At 33.3% G+C, this 21,484-nt stretch overlaps 2 protein-coding genes across 12 annotated transcripts; one reads left to right on the top strand and one right to left on the bottom strand.

Annotated features, from left to right (window-relative positions):
* Positions 1-2,972: 2,972 nt before the first annotated feature.
* LOC110427148 (NagB/RpiA/CoA transferase-like superfamily protein) lies at positions 2,973-9,249 on the bottom strand. 11 transcript variants are annotated; one of them, XM_021442573.2, is made up of 10 exons: positions 8,743-9,249; positions 8,209-8,571; positions 7,032-7,159; positions 6,307-6,376; positions 5,824-5,943; positions 5,531-5,626; positions 5,394-5,450; positions 4,139-4,256; positions 3,982-4,048; positions 3,568-3,738 (listed from the first exon to the last, which is right to left on the bottom strand). In XM_021442573.2, exons 2-10 carry the CDS (start codon positions 8,446-8,448, stop codon positions 3,654-3,656), a joined length of 981 nt encoding a protein of 326 aa, XP_021298248.1. In that variant the 5' UTR covers positions 8,449-8,571; positions 8,743-9,249; the 3' UTR covers positions 3,568-3,653. The 11 variants fall into 11 exon arrangements, with proteins under 11 accessions (XP_021298250.1, XP_089641550.1, XP_021298257.1 ...); XM_089785423.1 differs by having other exon boundaries at positions 8,949-9,249; XM_021442575.1 differs by lacking the exon at positions 3,568-3,738 and adding an exon at positions 2,973-3,558 and having other exon boundaries at positions 8,209-9,249.
* Positions 9,250-12,205: 2,956 nt separating this feature from the next.
* LOC110427376 (Subtilase family protein) lies at positions 12,206-21,401 on the top strand. Its single transcript, XM_021442870.2, has 10 exons — positions 12,206-12,910; positions 13,603-13,756; positions 14,042-14,439; positions 15,494-15,589; positions 16,820-16,892; positions 18,381-18,663; positions 19,218-19,549; positions 19,796-20,066; positions 20,145-20,426; positions 20,656-21,401. The coding sequence occupies exons 1-10, from the start codon at positions 12,681-12,683 to the stop codon at positions 21,081-21,083; spliced, it is 2,547 nt and encodes an 848-aa protein (XP_021298545.1). The 5' UTR covers positions 12,206-12,680; the 3' UTR covers positions 21,084-21,401.
* Positions 21,402-21,484: the final 83 nt, after the last annotated feature.

The following is a 21,484-nucleotide window of genomic DNA, read 5'->3' as shown; positions in this document are numbered from 1 at the left end:
TATATATATATAGAGCAGTCTTTTGTTGAATTTACTTTACATCTGTAAAGAAACCGAGGGCCATGCCCCTCGTTTATATATATATATATATATCCATCAATTACACTCTTAAAAAATTAAAATTAAAATTAAAAATTTAATCAGAAGAAATCTTCACCCATTATAAATCCCGCTGCGTCATAATTAATTAATTGACTTCCTCGTGTGCTGGTTCTTTTCTGGTGACGGTCTTCGTCGGATACCAGTCTGCTTAACTTGACTGAAATCCTCGAGCCATTTCAGATTTGCCATTAATCAAACATGGAACTATGTCATGTAATTCCATCAAATTTCTCAGGTTTCTATAATCGATAGCGGTTCTCGGCAGTTGTCATCATTCCATCCCACAATTCAATTCCACGTTACCGTAAGGAATAAGGAAACAACAAATGTTTTTTAATAAATATTTAACTGGCCTAATTGGATATCCATAATTTTTATTTTATTATAATTAATGTAAAAATTATAAAAATGTATAAAATATTTAAAAACAAACCTTAAACTTAAGCTTATGAAATAAACTTATTTTCCATTCAGATTAGATGCATTTTCATATTTATTCTATTCTTATTCACATCTTAATAATTATCTTAAACTATTATAAAAAATTGAATTTCTATATAAAAATTACGACGACAATGTATCAAATATAAATTTTTATTTTACGGTTACTTGTAACACTTACATGCACATGATGATCAGAATTACTGCCTTGCATCTAAATAATTATACATTGATTTGATTAAATAAAATGTTAGACTATAAACAGTAGGATCAAGTGGGGTTGGTTGCCAGAGAAAAAATGGAAGGAAAAGGACCTGTGTTGACTTCCAACTAGAGAGACTTTCCATTTTTGATTAGGTACATATAAAACGTTGACTCAATTGCTGCCTATCATTCGTAGAAAAAATCGAATAATTAATCTAAGCTCGAACAATGTGAATTCGAGTTATTATTATTATTATATAATTTAATATTTTTTTAAAAAAAATTATTTAATTGACATTAGTATAACGTTTGGTATGAGAAAAGTGATAACATATTCCTTACAATGTGTCTAATTAAATTATATTATAGTTGTTTATTTTATAACAGATCACTGCAATATAAGATTATAAAACAATCATATTAGATTGCACATTACAATATTCTTAAAGATATTTTTACCCTTTTACTTTATTACCTTATTAAAAATATTTTATAATATTATAATTAAAATAAAAATATTAAAATAAAATATATAATGTAAGAATCAAAAAATAAAATAAAATATAAAAAAAATTAAAATTTATATAATATAAGTAAAATAAATTAAAATATATATAATATAAAAATTATATTAAAGAAATAAAAATAAAATATATAAGATTATAATAATAAATAAAAATAAAATATATGACATTCAAAATATATTTAAGAGATGATATTATATAAAAATTAATAATAAAAAATATAAATATATTAAACTTGTATTTTAATAACTAGTGATAATTTTAAAAATTAACATTATATTTACTTGTAAACTAAACGCTGCAATGTTATTTTCTCTATATTTTAATCATTATTTTGTTTGTATACCAAACACTGTAATGTTATTTTCTCTGCAATAACATTGCTTATAATCATATTACCTGTAATTACATTGCATTGTAAAATACCAAACGTAACCTAAATTTCAATTTATGTCAAGGGGAAATACAAGAAAAAGAAAATAATGGCAGTGAGATTTCGTAGAACATCAACGTGGAAAATTATTGACATTGAAATTCAGAAACATATGTTCATTTAGGTATGAATCCCAACTTCTTCAATGTAAATGTGTTTTGTGTGTGTACATATATTAATCACCATATTGACCAAAGCTTTAATTTTTCAACTCAACATGTAAAATGTGTTACATTAATTGTCACAATATTAGACTATCGATAATATATATATATATATATATATATATATTATAATTGAAAAAAGAAGGAGTTGAATTTTGTTTTTTAAATAAAGGATCATGTATCAACTAATGAATTAAATGTTTGAAATTTAATGATAATATTTTATTTTTGTATATTTTATGAATTGTGATAACATAATATGTGATCTTATCTTGTTATGTAATTTTCTTATTAACTTTTTATCAAATAAACTCAATTTTGATATTTTTTTAATAAAATTATATAATGGAACTCAACTGAATAAGGGGATGTCCTCAGAAAATTGGGTTGAATTTATTCCATCTTCTTTAATGCACATTCTTAACAAGGATGGTCTTCCAGCTCTTTGTTTTTGCTTTCTGTCTTGTTTCTTTGGAAATTAACCTGGCATATCATATACTGTTTTGCAATGAAATATAGTTCATGTTTCGTTAAAAAAATAATAATAATAAAATGAAATGGAACAGGTGGAACAACAAATTCTTTCTGGAGGTAGCCAAGGTCTTGGATTGAAAGTGACTGCTAAGGTTTCATTATTGGCTATTGATGTTTCTCTAAGCTATTTTTTTCCAGTTCTGGTTTCAGGTATAATGTTTTTCCAGGAACAAAGTGTAAAGCTCCTGCCCTGACTCATCCCCTGACTAGTGAAGGAAGATCAGTAAAAGATTTTGTCATCTAGAAGGTCAATGGACAAAATCAACATCCATATTATCAAAAAACAAAAACCAACATCCATAACGACACCATGTCCAGCAACAAGATAGCTCAAGACGACAATTCAAAGTCTCACTGTCACAGTAAGCATTTTCGGAAAATTTACTGCATATTCACACATTGGATTCTTGAACGTTAAGTTCAGGCTCAGGTAAGCCTTAATGTCTTCCAAAGCTAACTAGGACCAGCTAAATGAACTCTATTTTCTCAACTATGCTTGCTTAATTCCAAATGCATCAAAGTCCTATTGCATTATCTTTGCGAATTCAATTCTTAATGAAACATGTTTCTCTATCAATCCATGGTTTGTAACATTCAAGATGCATAGTCCACATGATGCCACATCATATCTCAATTTGCACCTTCATGTTTCCTTAAGCTGGACACCAGACTTAAGAGTTAAACACATCTGCAATAAAAGCAAACTTAAGAAGTGACCAATTTTGTATTATAACCTAATTATGAGTTATAACAATGCCCTAGTCTCTTGCGCATGGGAGAAGCATTGTGAGTCGGATAAATGCCATCTTTCCACATTTAAACCTACAGAACGATATGTAGGAGCAAGTACAACTTCAAGCATGTATGCTAGTTATGCTGTCAAAATCTCTCCTATATGGTAATGAGCAACTTGAGTCATGCCTTCGCCTAGGGAGAGAGAGACAAAAAGCTAGAGATATTGAATGAAAAACTTGAGGATTCTCTCTCAGTCAAAAGGAGAAGTTTATACCAATATTCCATTTATAATTTTACATGCAAGAACTATACTGCAATAGTCTATGTGGCAAGCTTGCTTGATTAAACTCCTCCAACTGTGTTTGTTGGAACATTATCAACAATTGACAATCCACTTTCAGAAGCGACAATTGCTTTGCATCTGTAGTTCATCATATCAAGAGGAGGTTAGATTAAACATAACATAATACGGGAAATCACCAAATCAATGCAATAATATTAGGTAAATATGTGTATTTACATGTGTTTGTTTTGTCCAGATTTGGGGTGGGGGTGGGGAGGAATACAACAACTAATTCTGGCTTGCACAGTCAATGCATCACTTGATGGAAAAAATCAGAGTAGAATAATAAGTCACAGACACCTAGCAGATAGAATCACGAGTACCAATGTTTAAGATGCATCTCATCCCCATCCATGTCACTGAATTTTAAACTTTAATTAGGACTATGAATGTTAAGCTCAATTTGAAATATTAGACTCACAACACTAAGTTATCTTACTTCAGTAAGTGTTCATTGAAAAGGAAAGAAAAGAAAGTTCACAAGGGAAGAATGAAACTCACGGGAATTTGGAGACAACTCCATGGTCTACAACACCATCAACTTTTTCAAGGCTGTTAGCAACTTCAGCTACAAGTAAATTTATGCAGCTCAGAAAAAAAAATTCCAACAAATGAGCAATTTGTCATTACATTAAAACATGATGATTCTCAAACCTACCAAGACTGGCTATTGGAGATGTAAAGATGACATCAAGAACATTATGACCTTCTGTAGTAACTAATGGAAAGTCACCTCCAAGTGGACCTGCGTGTCCTACAGATGGTCTCCTCCATACCTTAACAAAGCAAAGGAAGAAAAATCATTAGATTAGAAAAGGACTTACAATTTAATACAAATTGACCAAATAGAGAGCTCATTAAATATCCTGCATACTAATACAATTATAAAACCACAGTGCTAAGGAAACTACTCACTGGCAAGTAGTTTGTTTTCAGAGACCAAAAAAAAAAAAAAGGGAAAGGCCAATGGTAAATACTTTGAGAAGATTCTACTTTCTTTGACTAAGTCTCCTGATGTAGAATAGAATGCTCTGCCGACAAAAGATCTTTCATTTAGCAGCATTCCAGTATACTAACTGTTCTCTGTGAAAGGTTTGAAATTCTAATGAGGCCAAAACTTTGGGTGATGCCAATAAAGACATATTGACTATGAAAATCTAGCTATGTGCAAAAAAATAAAAAATAAAAAGGAAAAAAAGAAAATATTTGAAAAAATAGAAAAGACCTAAACAATCAGGCTAAAGGCTGCCAAAATAAGGAAAAAATCTTGATGCAAACTGCTCTAAAACAGGAAAGCAGGCTGATGACTACAAAGATGCAGATAGACTACTCATATCTTTAACCTAGTAAATTGGACCATTAGAACCTACTCTACAGCCCAAAATAAATAATAAAAAGACTCTGGAGCCAATGCTTATGCCATAGCCCATTACGATATATCTATAACTTTACCGGATAACCCTTAACTGCTAAAGTCAAAAGGAAGCCCAAGCAAAGAATCAAGAATGTCCATGACTTCTAAATTTTCTTAATCCTTTTATGATCTGCACTAGCTTGACAACCAAGAAAATTGTTCTTTCTTCCCAGTCCTCTAAGAAGTCAATTCTTAAACAGAAGAGAAAAGCATTGAGAAAGATATACAATTGTGAAATTATTTAAACTTATTAAGCATACTTGCACACCCTTCTCAGCAGCTGCAATCAACTTATAGATAACAAAAATTCTTCATGAACATCACATTGTTATGCTCCTTATAACTATTCTTTCTTTTGGCCAAAGGAAATAACCCAACCACATTAACTACAAAGCAAAGCATGGTAGGAGATGAGTTGCACAAAGCAAAGCAAAGCATGATAGATAGATAGACAGACAGATAGCAAAGTATGGGAGATATTGTCCTTAAAGGAGCTTACCTCTGCATCACCTAAAAATAGGTCATCAATCTCTTCAGCAGTTTCCAACCAGTTGAGCTGAAAAATGTATGTGTTAAATCAGTTCGTCATTCTTTTCGTTCCTTTGTAGCAGTGAGCAGATGCATTTAGCTACTCACAGATTCTACTAGAACTGGAATAGAACCTTCTAAACCACATTTATATAGATCTTCTTTAACCATGAATACAAGCTGATCAGCTATGCTTAGCACCAACTGCAAGTGAAAGTTAGCAATAAGTGTTTCAGACTGACGCAATTAAAATAGAGTGTGAATAAATTTTAGATTGTATAAATTCAGAGCATTAACGCTAAGAAATATCTTGAGTACTTACATGTCTTCAGGTAAATTTCCACGCTATGGCTCTGCCTAGAGAGCCATGGAAATAGGACAGACAACAAAACTTGACTCACCTTCTCTTGGATTATGGACTCCTCACCTTGCAATCTTCGGCGTCCAATGACTGAAATTAGTGTTCCTTCCTCTATTATATCAACATCATCAAATGCAAAATCAATCTGCAAAAAGCAACCCTACTTCTTACCATAATAAAGTTTGAATTTTGAAGCAAAGGTCTGAACCATGAAAGTCTAAAGGCTGGAAATAAAATTATAGAAGTAGAGCACTAATTTCTACAGAAGAAACATAATCATATAATAGTAATTAATGGCATTTTTTTATTTGTTTTGACCTGTAAATGCTTAGTGGCCCAACAACAAAGAAGAAACTTTTCAGTCTACTGCAGATTTTGCTTAAATAAATTCACAGGAAATGCTTGACGAAGAGTTTTTTTCAGTTCAACAAATTAAAGCATTCAAGCAGAACTGTAAAACAAAGAAGCAACCGTCAAAGCCCAATTAATGGAAAATTATCAGTTGACTAGAGTTAGGACCTACTTGAGAACTGTTTTCATATTCTCCTAATGGGATCCCTGCCTTTGCTGCCTCACTTGCACTCACTACAGACCTGCACAAATCTAGAGCAACTTAGACATATTAATAGTAAATAACATATAAGGCTGCAAAAAACAGACGTATAAGAAACAAAAATTGAAAAAGAAAAAATGGTTCTCTTGAAAAGCAAAATTAAATAAAATGAGAATGCAGTAAAGCAGATGATAATAATTATACAAGCCAAGCAAGAAGACAGAGAATCACCAAATGACAAAAATAGGAAAGAAGAGCTGCACATCTCATGGAGCCTTCTCAGAATAGTAAACCAGTGTCACCTAAATAATAGTAGAATAAAAGAGCTCCAAAGGACAGGACAAGTTCAAAGGGGGGAAAAGTTGCCCCAATATTGATTTTTCCACCAAGAACATTCAAATGCAATCGTTAAGTTTTAACTCAAGAGTTTTGTGTCATTTTGAATGCAAATCAATGAGAAAGTCAGAACAGAAGATATCCTAGATAAATGCCCTTTTGATGAAATATATTATTTACTTTGCACAGTCTAGAAAAGCATTAATCAAGACTAAGAATGGAATCCTTCAATAAAATCATTCCAGGTGTGAGAATTCATATGACAAAAAACTAGATGGAAATGGAAAATGGGGAGGGGTAGATAAAATTCAAAAGAGAAAAACTATTATTGATGTGAGAAGAGAAAAATGAAAACTCACGTGGGTATCCCTACTAGGTCTTTTAATGCACCTGCACGAAGTTGCCGACCCAAATATTCTATGGCCATGCCTGAAGCTTGACCAGACCCCAGTCCAATAACCATTCCACTTTTTACAAATGTATCAACCTAGCAATAAAAAAGAAAAGAAATAAATCGTGCTTTTTTTTTAATTATTTCATATAGATTCACATTTGCATAGAAAGATAGATAAAGTTTAAGAAAGAATTCAGACAAAAAAGAATCAACATGCATATAGACATACACACGCATGTGTTGCATTTCTCTTGATTTGCCAAGGATTTTAATGCTGCACTTTTCCAGCGCAGCACCACCATCTGTGCACTAAACTCACCCATTTGCATTTGCTTTTTCCTCATATCATGTTTTCTCCTCAGCTATTAGGCCACAATATAACCAATTATATAGAACTAACAACTCAACTCCTAGTTTGATTTAAATTTTTATAAACTGTGAGATTCAGAAACTAAGTGAGTGTTCTTGGAAGCAAATTACTAGAAGAGGGAATCATAGCATGTACTCATCAACTTTGGAACTCCCTAGCTCAAAAAGATTTCGAAAGCTCACAACATTCACCTTTAGCGCCTTCCAAGCCTATTATCTTAAAGCTTTTTCATTCGCTTCTAACTACATGGCTCTAATGAATACAATTTTAACTAAGCTGAAAAAGAATACTAATCCATGTGAAAACGGAGCAGAAGTTGGAAATAACCCTTAAACCACTAATTACATATCCAAAGAATCAGTCTTGCAGGCCTATAAAAATCAAAATTAACACAATATTGTTGTGCCTTACATTTCTTCCTTATCTACAAACAAATAATTAATCTTCCTCCTTATGTGAAAGCTAAGGTACCAATTGATAAATAACATTTTTGGAGAACAAAATGCATGATTTTAGCTTATAAAACAATATCATTGGAACCAATGTCTCTTTTTAATTCATTACTTCATACCACTTGCTAAGCTTTTGCTATTGAGGTGGCAGAAAGCAAATAACAAAAGATAAGTAACAACCAAAGGGGAACTCACAATAATTGTTTTAATCAATGAACAAATTCTGGGCCAAAGCAAAGCTAGCATGAGGAAGGCAAATGCTAGTAACTTATGAAAGTTTGAGAGCTGAAAATGATAAATGTTTGGGTGATTAAACATACCCAAAGAACATTTTCCCAGTTATACAAAAATTTGCAATTCAGTAGTATCATGTAGGTGAAAAAGACCAACAGAAAATTGATTGTAGAGTGAAGTACAGTGTGCTTGGCGGCTCGGAAAAGAGGGGAAGCCTCAGAAAGAGAGCAAGCTGTTGCTGTTGCTGTTGCTGGTTTCCTTTTCCTTATTCTGGGATTGGACTTCCAAGTTACAGGGAAATGGAGATGGGGAATGGCTGACGCCATTCTTTCCTTCTTTCTCTTTCTTTCTTTCTTGCTTTCCCTGTCTTAGGCCTTATCTCAATGCTTCTGGTTTCCAATGAACGCCATCCTCCGCGGCCTTTTTGTTTTTTCTGTTCTTCCAACAAGCTTAATGACCAAACCATTTTAGGTAAAATTTTTATATATAATATTTTAAACTTATATAAAATATATATTTTTAATATTAATTTTCATTCCAAATCTTATAATTTATCCAAAAAAATGATAAATTTAATTTTTGATTTAAAACTGAATTGATTAAACCAATTCAATGTTTACCTAGTTCAATCTCCCTTTTGCATGATCAATTTTTAAAAATGTTTTGTTTATTTGATTTTAAAGTGTGAGGGATAAAATTCATTGAATCGTTCAATTTATCATTTGAAGTTTTCGATCCAAAGCTGAATCAATGGACAGCACTCTCTTATCCACCATTTGTTACTGGTAGTCATCCAGTCAGGCCTGGATTTGCTGAATTCTCTTACCTCACACTCACTTCTTATAAGGAAATTTTCTTGTCAAGTCCAGCTTTTGGTGTTCTCCGTTACGACATTGATGACGACATTTGGTACAGTGATATGACGTTTGGTCGCCCACTTCTCCCCTTTAATGGATAAGTCCGGTGTAAGCTTTGATTTTGGTGATGAAGATGTGTGTATTTGCTTTGAAAATGGGTTTTCAACGGCTTATCTGGTTAAGAAAATATGGGGTTTTAAAACGGTGACCAAAGTGCATTGATCGCATCTGAGGATAATGTATGTTGTTGTTTTGCAAAGCTTGAGGGTTCAGAAGATGTGTCTTGTTACCAACACCGAGGATCCAGACTTAGATGAGATTGATGTTCGTTGTGGCCACTTGTGAGTTTGAGCGGCTCAAGGACACTGCAGCTTCTCAAGGCAAACCAGTTGTGGACGAAAAACCCAATTTGACCCACGTTGGGCTCTTGCTGGACTTGAACCGGCCCATGCTAGTCGAGCTGAGTCCGTTTTCGAATTTACCCAACCCAAACTGCAACCCTATATAATATATAGGTTAGCTGTAATTTGTAAGAAGAAAAGAGAAAGGTGGGACGGTCAAAGGAGAAAGGCACATGGAAGAAGAGAGGTGATGAAGGGAAAACAAAGTGATGGTAATGATCACGGAATCAAACTTTTCTTTTTGACACCGAAAAGAGCATATTGCTGCCTACCAACTCTTAACGACTCTTATGTTATTTCTCAAACGGTCCCAACAATGGCTTTTCACAAAACAATATCATGTCCTTCATCCCCCACACACTCTTTTTCAAAAGCTCAACATCATTCCTTCTTCTTTCCTATCTTTGATGCTAATCTACATTTAGGAGATGTTGAAATTAAATATTTATCAACTTTGATATCGTTTACGAAGTCGGACAGTTGGACCGTCGAAACAAAATAACGTTACTATAACAATATAACGATGGGAATTTGTGTCAAGTCTAAATAACTAAATTTATTGACGATTGTTGATCGGATTTAGCTTTTTGAGGAGGAGGATACATATATTTATTATTGAATCAAATATTTAGATGTTTTTAAAAGTATTTGTCAAGACATTATATTAATTTCATATTTATGCATTAAATATTATAGTTGATAGTTGATAGGATGATATTTAATGCATTAAGTTGAATATGTTACTTAACAACTATCTTTCTAGCATTTATTAGTAAAACCCTTTAATTTTATATTAAATGCATCTAATATTAAAAAAAATTATCTCATTTATTTATTTTTATTTACAAGTGTTTAATTGAATTTATATATAGTTCACTAAATTTGAATAAATACATATAAAAATGAAAAGATATCAAGATCAAAGTCGACAATTCATATTTTCATCTTATATAAATATAAGATAGAAGTATAATAAATAAACAAAATTAATTAATCACGTCAAAGTCTTTGATACAAATATGACATGCTTATTACGTGGATTACATGATACAACATAATTTAAAATGATTAATGAAACGTATCTAAACATATCATATACAAAATTATGCATGTTAATCTGTATAAAAATGTAAATAATTTCATGTTAAAGTAACACGATTATGATCAAAATAGGATTATATAAAATCTAAATCTACTTAACTCCAGATGACACCATATCCATTAGATTCCTAATTTAAGTTTGTGGGACTAGCACCGACTGTGGTGGGCTTTGTGTGGAGAAATGGCACACCTCTTCCCACAATGACTCCCACAAGTCATCCATAAAAACTGTGTACAGGTAAAGACAAAAGAGGCTTATTAAAATTGGAACGTTGGGGAGGAAAGAGATGGACCAGGCAGAGCCACAAAGGGCGAAAAAGGTTGGGTGAGTGAGTGAGTGGCTGACCGCCACACAAACCACACCATCATTTCCATGGCTTGCACCCCCCCACTATCCTTGACTTTTCTCTTCTTTATTTATTTTTTCAGCCAAAAAAAAAAAACCTTATTGCTCCTTTGTCTTGAAAGCTTTGATTAACCTGATTTTAAGGGTTTGGGACAATTTTTTGGATGGCATGCTAAATGATTGCCCCCTTGTCATTTCAGGGGGAAAAAAAGTAAATAATAGTAAAAAAAATCTTTTTTTAAAAAATAATTAATTATCATTAATCTTTATAATCACATGATATTAATTAAAAAATAAAAAATATGTATGTATTTACTTTAATATTTCAGTTGAGATATAAGATTTTAAGTTAACATTAAGTGTGTACGTGCGTGTATATTTTAAAAGTGTATAGATATATAAAAACATAGTATATAGTTATATTTGAACAAAGTATGATTCAATTAATTTTATCTATATTTTGCATTAGACAAATATATTTTGAAGTTTCTCATTATAAATTGGTTATGAGTCGGTTTCAAGTACTAACGACTAAGTATCCTTAATTTTATTTTGATGTATAGAATATACTTAAGTGATTTGTAAATCTCAAAAGTTCAAGAAAAATAAAGAATTTAAAAATCTTATTCATTATACAAATATCTCAAAAAGTAATTAAATCATTGGTATATCTCAGTATACAAAAAAGTTATAACAGTCATCATTTGTAAGTTTGATAAATTAATATTTAACATAATAATAGGTCAATTTTTCAAAATTTATATCAACATAATAATTTTTAAATGATTTTTCACATATTAAAAATGTTGAAAAAAAAAGAAAAGAGAATAAAATTTTATGAATAAAAAAATGACAGTGAAAAGGACAAAAAAACCCACAAGAGTCAAAAATCAAAAAACAAAAAACAAAAATTAACATTCACTATGTGTAAATCATAAAAATATCACATTAACGTCACATTATTACTTATATAACTTTTAGATAATACATAGTTAGATTCAATACTATATTAACAAGAATATATTAAATCAATACAGTTAAATATTATATTAATATTGATAATAAAAAAATTTTAACACAGTTAATTATTATATTAATATTGTAAATTTTAGAAAATATAAAAATTTAATTTTTATTTAAGAAAATTCAGTACTTCAATAAATTAGGCATAATTTGAGTTATCTATGTAATAAAAATAATTTTTTTATTTTAAGAAAAAAAAAGAGAATGAAGTTTTATGAATAAAAAAAAAGAAATAACAGTAAAAGACAGGAAAATCCCCAACAGTTAGAAACGGAGAAAAACAAAAGAAAACGTTCATTTTTTTTGTATTCTAATAATATTTTTTAGGCTGTGCTTTGCATAAACAACAGAACGTTCAGAACAGGCACAACACCCGAGAAAAGTTGCAGATTCTCTCCTAACTCCACCCCCTCCGCTTTCCCCTTCTTATAGGTTAATTAATAATTCCATTCTCATCTCTCCAAGCTCAAAAGCGTACAAAAACAAAAGCCTTCTTTTCCTTTCCCTTTAAAATATAAAGCAAGGAGAAAAAGCAGCAGCTGTGACTGTCACTCATTCCCCACTTCCCTTCCATGGAGTCTTAGTTAATGGCTACTAATCTTACCAATTCATTTCTTTTGCTTTTCCCACATTCCTCAAAAGCGTAGCTTTTTCTTTCTTCAATCTTCACCTCTTACATCTCAAACAAAACCCCACCCCACTGTCAACCACAGCCGCAAAATGAGCTACTTGGGTTTGGGTTGCTGATCTTTTTCTTTGCTTCTTGTTGCATATCTCAGAGGAGGTGTTGGTCGTGTCGGTGGGAATCTGGGATTTTGTTTTCGAAGAAAATGGCGAACGTTTGTTGGGTGTATTTGGTGCTGGCAGTTTGTTTTGGGTTGTTTGTGAACACTCTGAGTCAGGGGGATTCAGATTCAGATACAGTTACAGCTGTGTACATTGTCACTCTTAAGCAAGCTCCTGCTGTTCATCACTTTGAGGAGGAACTAAGAAGGAAGGGTTATCAGGGGTTCCACCATGGTGTTGCTTCGGGGAGATTAAACAGGTTTCACAAACCAAGGCATGGAATTTTACCCTCAGTCGTAGAATAGAGCCGTTGTTACCAAGAACCTTTTTTTTTTTTTGGTTTATTCTGAAAATAACTTTGATTTCTTTCTTTTGGTTGTATTCTGTTACTCGTTGTTTTAACAATTTGAGTACGTAATTGGTAGTTATGTAGAGAAAATCTATGTCCTGATAGGTAAGCTTTTTGTTTTTTTTCTTGGAGGGTTTATTGTTAATATTCTCTAAACGATAATGGTCCTCCTGTGGGGCTTAAGGGGTATTGGCTGTTAGGGAATTGTCAAAGTTAACATATGTCATGTCTTTAGTTTTTCCCAACCCAAAATTATCTTTTGTCATATTATCACCATCAAAATTTTTTTTAAACCTCCCCTTTTTGTTTAAATGGAAACTTTCGCTCGTACACGACTATTATTTTGTACTTGCAAGATGCCTTTTTGGATACAAAATCTGTGAAAAAATGGAAGGCCTTCAGCTTCACCATGTTGACATACATAAATGTCCAATAATTTGCTACATGCTGATTATTGTGTTTGTTGTATCCTTTTTCACTTCTCTCAATTCACATATATATATATATATATATATATCTCTTTGTTTTTTCTTGGAAGCCTTTATAGGTTGTTTGGAGATGTCAATCTTAAAAGGGTGGACTAATTGTTTCTTTTGAATGTATCTTTCTACATTTAGGAATAATTCAAGATCGCATCAAAATTCTAGCTCTTATTTTTCTCGAGTTCATGATTCTATATTGAGGCGAGCCTTGAGGGGGGAGAAATATCTGAAGTTGTATAGTTACCACTACTTGATAAATGGCTTTGCTGTGCTTGTTACCCCTGAACAGGTATATCATCAATCGACATTCCTCACAATTAACCATCATTTTGTCATGTTATCATCATCATTGTGCTGCTGAATGCTTTTTGATATTATATCATTACAGTATATTCTTTTATTTGTACTTTCTAAATCCAAAAAATATGTTTGACGTCTACCCTTTTGTATAGTTTTGCATATCATTTACGCTCTTAGTATCTCAAATACACAGAAACGTTTAATTTCCTTTTTGAAACTTTTCTTATAATTTAGGAACAAGGTTCTTACTTAGTTGTATTCTTCTATTTCCAAGGTAGGCAAGCTTTCAAGGAGAAGAGAAGTTGCAAATGTTGTCTTGGATTTCTCTGTTAGAACTGCAACCACCCATACTCCACAGTTCTTGGGTCTACCGAAGGGAGCATGGTCCCAAGAAGGCGGATATGAAACTGCAGGAGAAGGAATTGTGATTGGGTTTATTGACACTGGTATTGATCCAACTCATCCCAGCTTTGCTGATGATGCATCAGAGCATTCATACCCAGTTCCTGCCCATTTTTCTGGGATTTGTGAGGTGACTCGGGATTTTCCTTCTGGTTCATGCAATAGGAAGCTTGTTGGAGCACGCCATTTTGCAGCATCTGCTATAACAAGAGGAATATTTAATTCATCTCAGGACTATGCATCACCATTTGATGGTGATGGCCATGGCACGTGAGTGAATATTTTGCATTTTTTATGGATCATTATCGAGTTAGTGTTATTGCTAGTTCTTTGTTCTTTTGTGAGTTTGACTTGCAAGTTACTTTAGATTTCAAGGGAGATAAGAAACAAATTAAACTACTTGATCTCAGATAGAAACTTAAACATTGGAATGGATTTAAAGAAAATTTATGTTAGAAGTTTGAATCTGAATAAAATTAAATGATTCTGCTTACAGCCAGACAACAGATGCAATTATGAGAAGTTATTAAAAAAATAATAAAAAGAAATGACTTTATTAGTAAAGAATTTGTTGCATGGTTGTTTTACATTACTAATGCTAGTTTACTTTATCTTTTCCCCCTTTTCTTTCAAAATTTCAAGCTCTCGCATTCTAGATTGACTCTTGTAATGAGGTCTCTTATGGTTGTGATCACAATTCCCAAACATTCACTCCATTGCATTGAGACACTTTTAGGCTCTATATGCACAGACAAACTTGTTTGACCATCCTTCTTTGCTGCATTGAAGGGACTGCCATGTTGGATTTATTATGTGGTCAAACCCGATTTTCTTTTCTCCTTACTCCCATGGGACAATGCTGATAAATGCCATAAGCCTATATATATATATATATATATATATGTATATATGTTACTGTGATATTCTTTTCTCTTTTGTTTTCTTCTTGTATATTTAAGAATAGTACTTCCCACACCTGGTATCATCTTTTAAGTGCCATCAGTTTTGGAAAATATCATATTGTTTTTGGAGATGCAATAAAGTCTGTGTTATTTGCAAAATATACTAGCCTGTTAAGAAAATTGCTTGATGTTGAAATCTTAAAGATGATGGTGATCACAAAATTTCTTGAATGTTGTTAAATACTGTAGGTAACCTTTTTTTTTCTAAATGTACGAAACATGGGCCTATATTATTGAAAAGCACCACAAAGTGTCAATGGTGAATGATCTGCGATAAATTCCAGTCACCCGTTTACAAATTGACCTGATATTATTGGTCTTGACTCGATCTTCTAATGCTGCAGTAAATCTAATAAATGCAGGCATACAGCTTCTGTTGCTGCAGGAAACCATGGGATTCCAGTGGTGGTAGCAGGGCACCACTTTGGAAATGCTAGTGGGATGGCCCCTCATTCACAGTAAGTTTCTGAAACTGGATCTCAGTTACTATTGTCTTTTATGTCTATGAAAATCTTGGCAGAAGCAAATGTACCAAAAGAAGCTTATCATCTTTAACTTTCATCGCAACCAGTGCTAGCTGATAGAGTGACTTCTAGTGTTCCTACTGTCTTGTGTTTTAATCTGTTCCTACTATCTTGGGTTTTAATCTGTTAAATTTTAAGTTGAGAAATCCTTACTCGGTTGAGGTTGCCTTAGGTGTTGAATGTGTTATATGAGAATTTCTGAAGTTGGAGTCTCATATACTTTTGTTATATGAAATACCTTTCTTCTCTCTAACAAATAGTAATCTTTATAGGTTGAAATAAGCTAGGGTATTATTACAAAGGATAAATGAACAAATGTATGGATATAATTCTACAACTCTAAGGATGTATAAGGTACTTGAGGTACGTAAAAGGGTCTTACATGAGAAATTTCTGAAGCTGAAGTCTAGCTTCTTTGGTACTTAATATTTTAATATAACTACATAGGAGACTTCCACATTGTCTCTCTAGTTTTCTCCAATCCATTGTCTCTGAGAACATGGTATCAGAGACCAGGTTTATTGTGTTGTTTGTTGTCCCTATTGTGTTTGTCTACGTTGTAGTCATAGTTTGGCTTGGTTGTTGGTATTGGGCCTTCATGTCGGGGGAAGTTTTAAGCTGGTTATCCCACATAGATGAGGTCTTGTGTTTCTTGTGGTTTATATTCAAGTTGGGTCTCCCCACCTATTGCCAAATTGTTTAAAGTTGGATGCTGAAAACAGCTGATCATAAAATGATATCCTATTTTATGTGCCATGTACTGGAAGTGACATTTAGAAAGAATCTATCTTCATTCAAATATCAACAGGAAATGTATTATCGAGAAGCTGGCAATATGTGGTTAACTTAAACTCATGATGGGCACATTGCGAACCTTTTATTTTGATATTTTTGAATAGCATGCCTCATGGAAGTAAGGCAAAGGTTTATTAATTATGCCTGTATTCTTCTGTGTTTGTGCATGTATAAATATACATACCAGTACATACAGACTGGTTATTGTGCGCATACACCTGTTTCTGTTATTTTGTATTATATGTCAATATTTTCAACTTGTGCACATGCATGTAAGGACATGTGTATATAATGCATACAAACATATGTACTTTTTCCATATGTCTCATTTCTATTTGCTTATATTAATGACGTGGCCATATTTTCCAGTATTGCTGTTTACAAGGCTTTATATAAGAGCTTTGGAGGATTTGCTGCAGATGTTGTTGCTGGCATAGACCAGGTTCGTCATAGTTTGGGTTTGTGTTCTGCAAATAAGGTTCTGTCACATGATTGCATGCAAAGCAATCACTAACGAAAGTGTTATGTTCTTAATTTTTGGCAAGTTTAAAATTGATTTCTCCCCTGATTCTTTGAGCCGCCTGAAGTTGTGTAATGCTTGCCTCAGGCAGCTATGGACGCTGATTATTTTTGAACTATAAATGTTACATTTTTGGGGTAGAAATATTATAACTAGTGGGTGGGAAATTGTTGAGTCGTAAGCTGCATAAGTTTTACTCCCTAATTCTCCTTTTTTTTTTTTTGAAATTTGCTTTTTAAAATCTAATTGGGATCTTTCAGTTCACTTCTTTAAGAGAAGATGAGCCTTAATCAGGACTTTGCCAAATGTCAAAACCTACATAAATAGGATTAAGCATTATGCTCCATTCCATGCTTTTTGGCAATTGGAGTTTTTCATGGCTCTTTTGCACTCTTATCTCTCATCTGAAACAACCAAGAATACTTGATTTTAGTCCCCTTTTCTCTTTCTACTCCCACCAAAATCACAAAGAACCCAACTCCCCTCATCAAGGGAACTCAAAATTATTGAACTTGGTCAAGCTCATGTGCCAATCCCCTTTAAATTAATGAAGACCAATTAATTGTTATCTTATGGGTAAACAATTTGAGTCTTTGGTTGGTCATCTGACAGATGAGAGATTTGAACGCCAAAGTTGCCAAAGAAGAGGAAGGAGAGTCCCAAAGGGGAAAGGAAAAATAGAGGTTGTAGTTTTATAAGTGTGCGTGATTTGTTCCTTCTCCACCATATGAACCTTCAATGATATTCAACATTGGAACACAATTACGATAGTATTAAGAATGTAATTGAAAGTATGCTTAATAAATATTAAAAATTTTCTTCTATTTCAATAATTAAAAATCTGCATATTTGTATTGATTTTTATTAGAATTTTAAGGGGCATTTTGGCAATAAAGTGTTCAAATTCATGGTAGAAAACTACTATGTGGTTTGCTTGATTACTATTAGTAAAGTTAAGATAATGGAATTGCTTATTTATGGACCAAAAATCTAATAGTATTTTTCCTAACATTTTGACTTCAACCAGCATATTGGTATAAAAAGTTTCTGGCCATGGCATTGATGCTTACAAGGCTTCTGCTTCTTTTGTCTTCTTCATCTTCTTTTTTGGGGGGAGAGGGGTTGGTCGTGGTGGTTCCCATTTTAGCTAAATGGCAACCATGAGGATGTTCTCAGATCCTCTAGTTATTGAGAATTCCCTTGGCAAAATTGAGTGCTAGGCATCCTTTTGTTAGACCGCTGAATTTCGATTGGAAATGGGAAGTCTTCTTGGTCAAGATTTTCTTCTGCCTAAAGCGGAAATATATTTATCTATTTGTAAAAATTCAGCATGGCAATAACATCCTTCCTTTTCTTGCAACCGTTAATTTGGTGTCTATAATCAAGTACATGTTCATCCCACATTTGCAGGCAGCTCAAGATGGGGTGGACATAATAAGCTTATCTATCACTCCCAACAGGCGTCCACCTGGTATTGCAACATTTTTCAATCCTATTGACATGGCATTGCTATCAGCTGTCAAGGCTGGCATTTTTGTTGTGCAAGCTGCTGGCAATACTGGACCATCACCCAAGAGCATGTCTTCATTCAGTCCATGGATCTTCACCATTGGTGCTGCCTCTCATGACAGAGCATATTCTAACTCTATCATCCTTGGAAACAACGTGACCATCCCTGGAGTTGGACTTGGACGTAAGTTTACCTTTCAAATCTATTTCCTTCTTTATCAATTTGAGATCAAGTGATGGATAACAGGTTTTTTGATTTGTTTTGCGTGCTTGTGGATCAAAGAAAGAAAAGAGAAGTATATATATAGAATTTCTCTTATTCTGTTTTGTAATTTTAGTTGGTTTCCTATGCATATTTCATTTTCCGTGAAGGAGTTTGATTGTTAAATCCCTCTTCCTACTTTTAAAAGTGATTCTGAAATACTGGATAACAATTGTGTCAATCTTTGCATATTGAGTGGTACATTACTGTGTCCATATGCTTCACATGCTTAACTTAGACATGGACCTGATAAAACCTGGACCTTATATGCTGGTTGACTTCATTTAATCTCTTTCATTAACAGATTGTTGTCACTCCTTAAATTTATAATTAGTAGTTTGATCTTATACACCAATAGATTATATCTATTCAACTGATGCATGTAATTATTGCTATTGTAGATTCCATTCATATTACTCATTATTAGTAAGTGGGATATATTACTCTTTCTTTTCTTTCTCTTCCTTATTTGGCAGCGGGGACGGATAAAGATGAAACGTATACACTGATTTCTGCACTTCATGCTCTATGCAATGACACAACACTTGCCGATGATATGTATGTGGGCGAATGCCAAGACTCTAGTAACTTTAACCCGGAACTTATTGAAGGAAACCTGTTAATCTGTAGCTATTCAATCCGATTTGTACTTGGACTCTCCACCATCAAGCGGGCCGTACAAACCGCGAAAAACGTTAGTGCAGCTGGAGTTGTGTTCTACATGGACCCTTTTGTAATTGGCTTTCAGCTCAATCCCACGCCATTGGAAATGCCCGGCATCATAATTCCATCCCCAGATGATTCCAAGGTGAAGGTTCTGCATGTAAATCATGAAGGCATATGCGAATTCTTTTTCTTACATATCAACTTCTTGTTTCTTTGTTTGTAATTGCATATGGTCGGCAAACCTTTTAGTTCTTTCCAAAACATTTGATTAAGTTGTGACCTGTGCTCATAGAGTATATTCTCTCTCTCTCTCTCTCGCTCACACACACATATACACACAAACAAACTGAGAATTCACTAATTTATTATGATTATATATACTGAACAGATTTTACTCCAATATTACAATTCTTCATTGGAGAGAGATGGACTTACAAAGAAAATTGTTAGATTTGGGGCAGTTGCAAGCATTTCAGGTGGACTGAAAGCAAACTACAGCGTGTCTGCTCCAAAGGTTATGTATTATTCTGCCAGGGGACCAGATCCAGAGGACAGTTTTCTAGATGATGCAGACATAATGAAACCCAACTTGATTGCTCCTGGAAATTTGATATGGGCTGCCTGGAGTTCTCTTGGCACAGACTCAGTTGAATTCCAAGGTGTTAGATAAAGAAATAACTCAATTACAATTCTACATAAGTCGCATTGTTACTTAAACAAATAACTTGACCTTACAGGTGAAAGCTTTGCTATTATGTCTGGGACGAGCATGGCTGCACCTCATATTGCTGGGCTTGCTGCACTGATAAAGCAAAAGTTTCCTCATTTCAGTCCTGCAGCCATTGCATCTGCACTTTCTACAACTGCTTCTCTTTATGACAAGAGTGGTGGCCCCATAATGGCCCAGCGTGCCTATACTAATCCTGATTTAAACCAGTCTCCAGCAACACCATTTGACATGGGCAGTGGTTTTGTAAATGCCACTTCAGCTCTTGATCCGGGTCTGATCTTGGATTCTAGTAAGTCATTCTGCTTTTAGTAAATATAACTTTTTATGAGCTATTCTGCATTAGGTTGTATATATATGTTGTTAAAAATTATTGTTTATCAAATTGCAAACAGAAGAAAGTCATGAAGTATTAGTCAATGGAAATCTAAGGATTTTCTGATATCTGTTTGGGTCCTACTGCTCTTAGATGACTATTCCATGAACATCTCATTCTAACCTCATATACTTGGTTGTTGCAGCTCATGATGATTATATGTCCTTTCTTTGTGGCATTAACGGTTCTGGTCCCGTGGTCTTAAATTACACTGGTCAAAACTGTTGGGTTTATAATTCTACCATTGGCAGTGCTGACCTGAACCTGCCTTCAATCACCATTGCAAAACTGAACCAGTCTAAAACGGTTAAAAGATCAGTGACTAACATTGCTGGCAATGAAACTTACAAGGTTGGCTGGAGTGCTCCTTATGGGGTTTCCATGAAGGTCAGTCCAACTCATTTCTTTATTGGCACTGGAGAGAAGCAGGTCTTGACTATTATCTTTAATGCCACAATGATCAACACTTCTGCCAGCTTTGGGAGGATTGGACTTTTTGGAAACCAAGGTCATAATATCAACATACCATTATCAGTTATTGTCAAATTTTCCTACAATAGGACTGATGGCTGAGGATTTTTGCTGGGAGGTGTTTTCTTCTGTTCTTTGCTGTGTTTTATAATCTGCCTTTCTTGCTTTCTTCTTTAGCTTCCATGTTGTTAACCAATTTTTTCATTCATTATCCTGTAAATGCCAAATTATTTGTAATCTTAGATATACCACAATCGATTGAATAATCTGTAGTGGTTCATTTTGGCCATCCTATCCCTTTTTTCTTCTCTTTTTGCTTTTGCCACCCCTTTAACTGTCACCCTCACAGTTTGTTTCGTTCATATTGTTCACGAATCTTATATTAGTTAGAGATGAGGTATTTGGGCTTATAAGTAAAAATGTTTCTTTACTTTTGAGGTGAATTTTAAATTTATGAATAAAGATTTTTCTTTACGTAATAAATATGTATTTTTGGATAAAGA

This window comes from Theobroma umbraticum, unplaced genomic scaffold (genome assembly GCF_002168275.2).
Source record: "Theobroma umbraticum cultivar Fairchild unplaced genomic scaffold, ASM216827v3 scaffold_228.0, whole genome shotgun sequence".
NCBI classification, from domain to species: Eukaryota; Viridiplantae; Streptophyta; class Magnoliopsida; order Malvales; family Malvaceae; genus Theobroma; species Theobroma umbraticum.
This window is presented reverse-complemented; position numbering and strand designations above follow the sequence as displayed.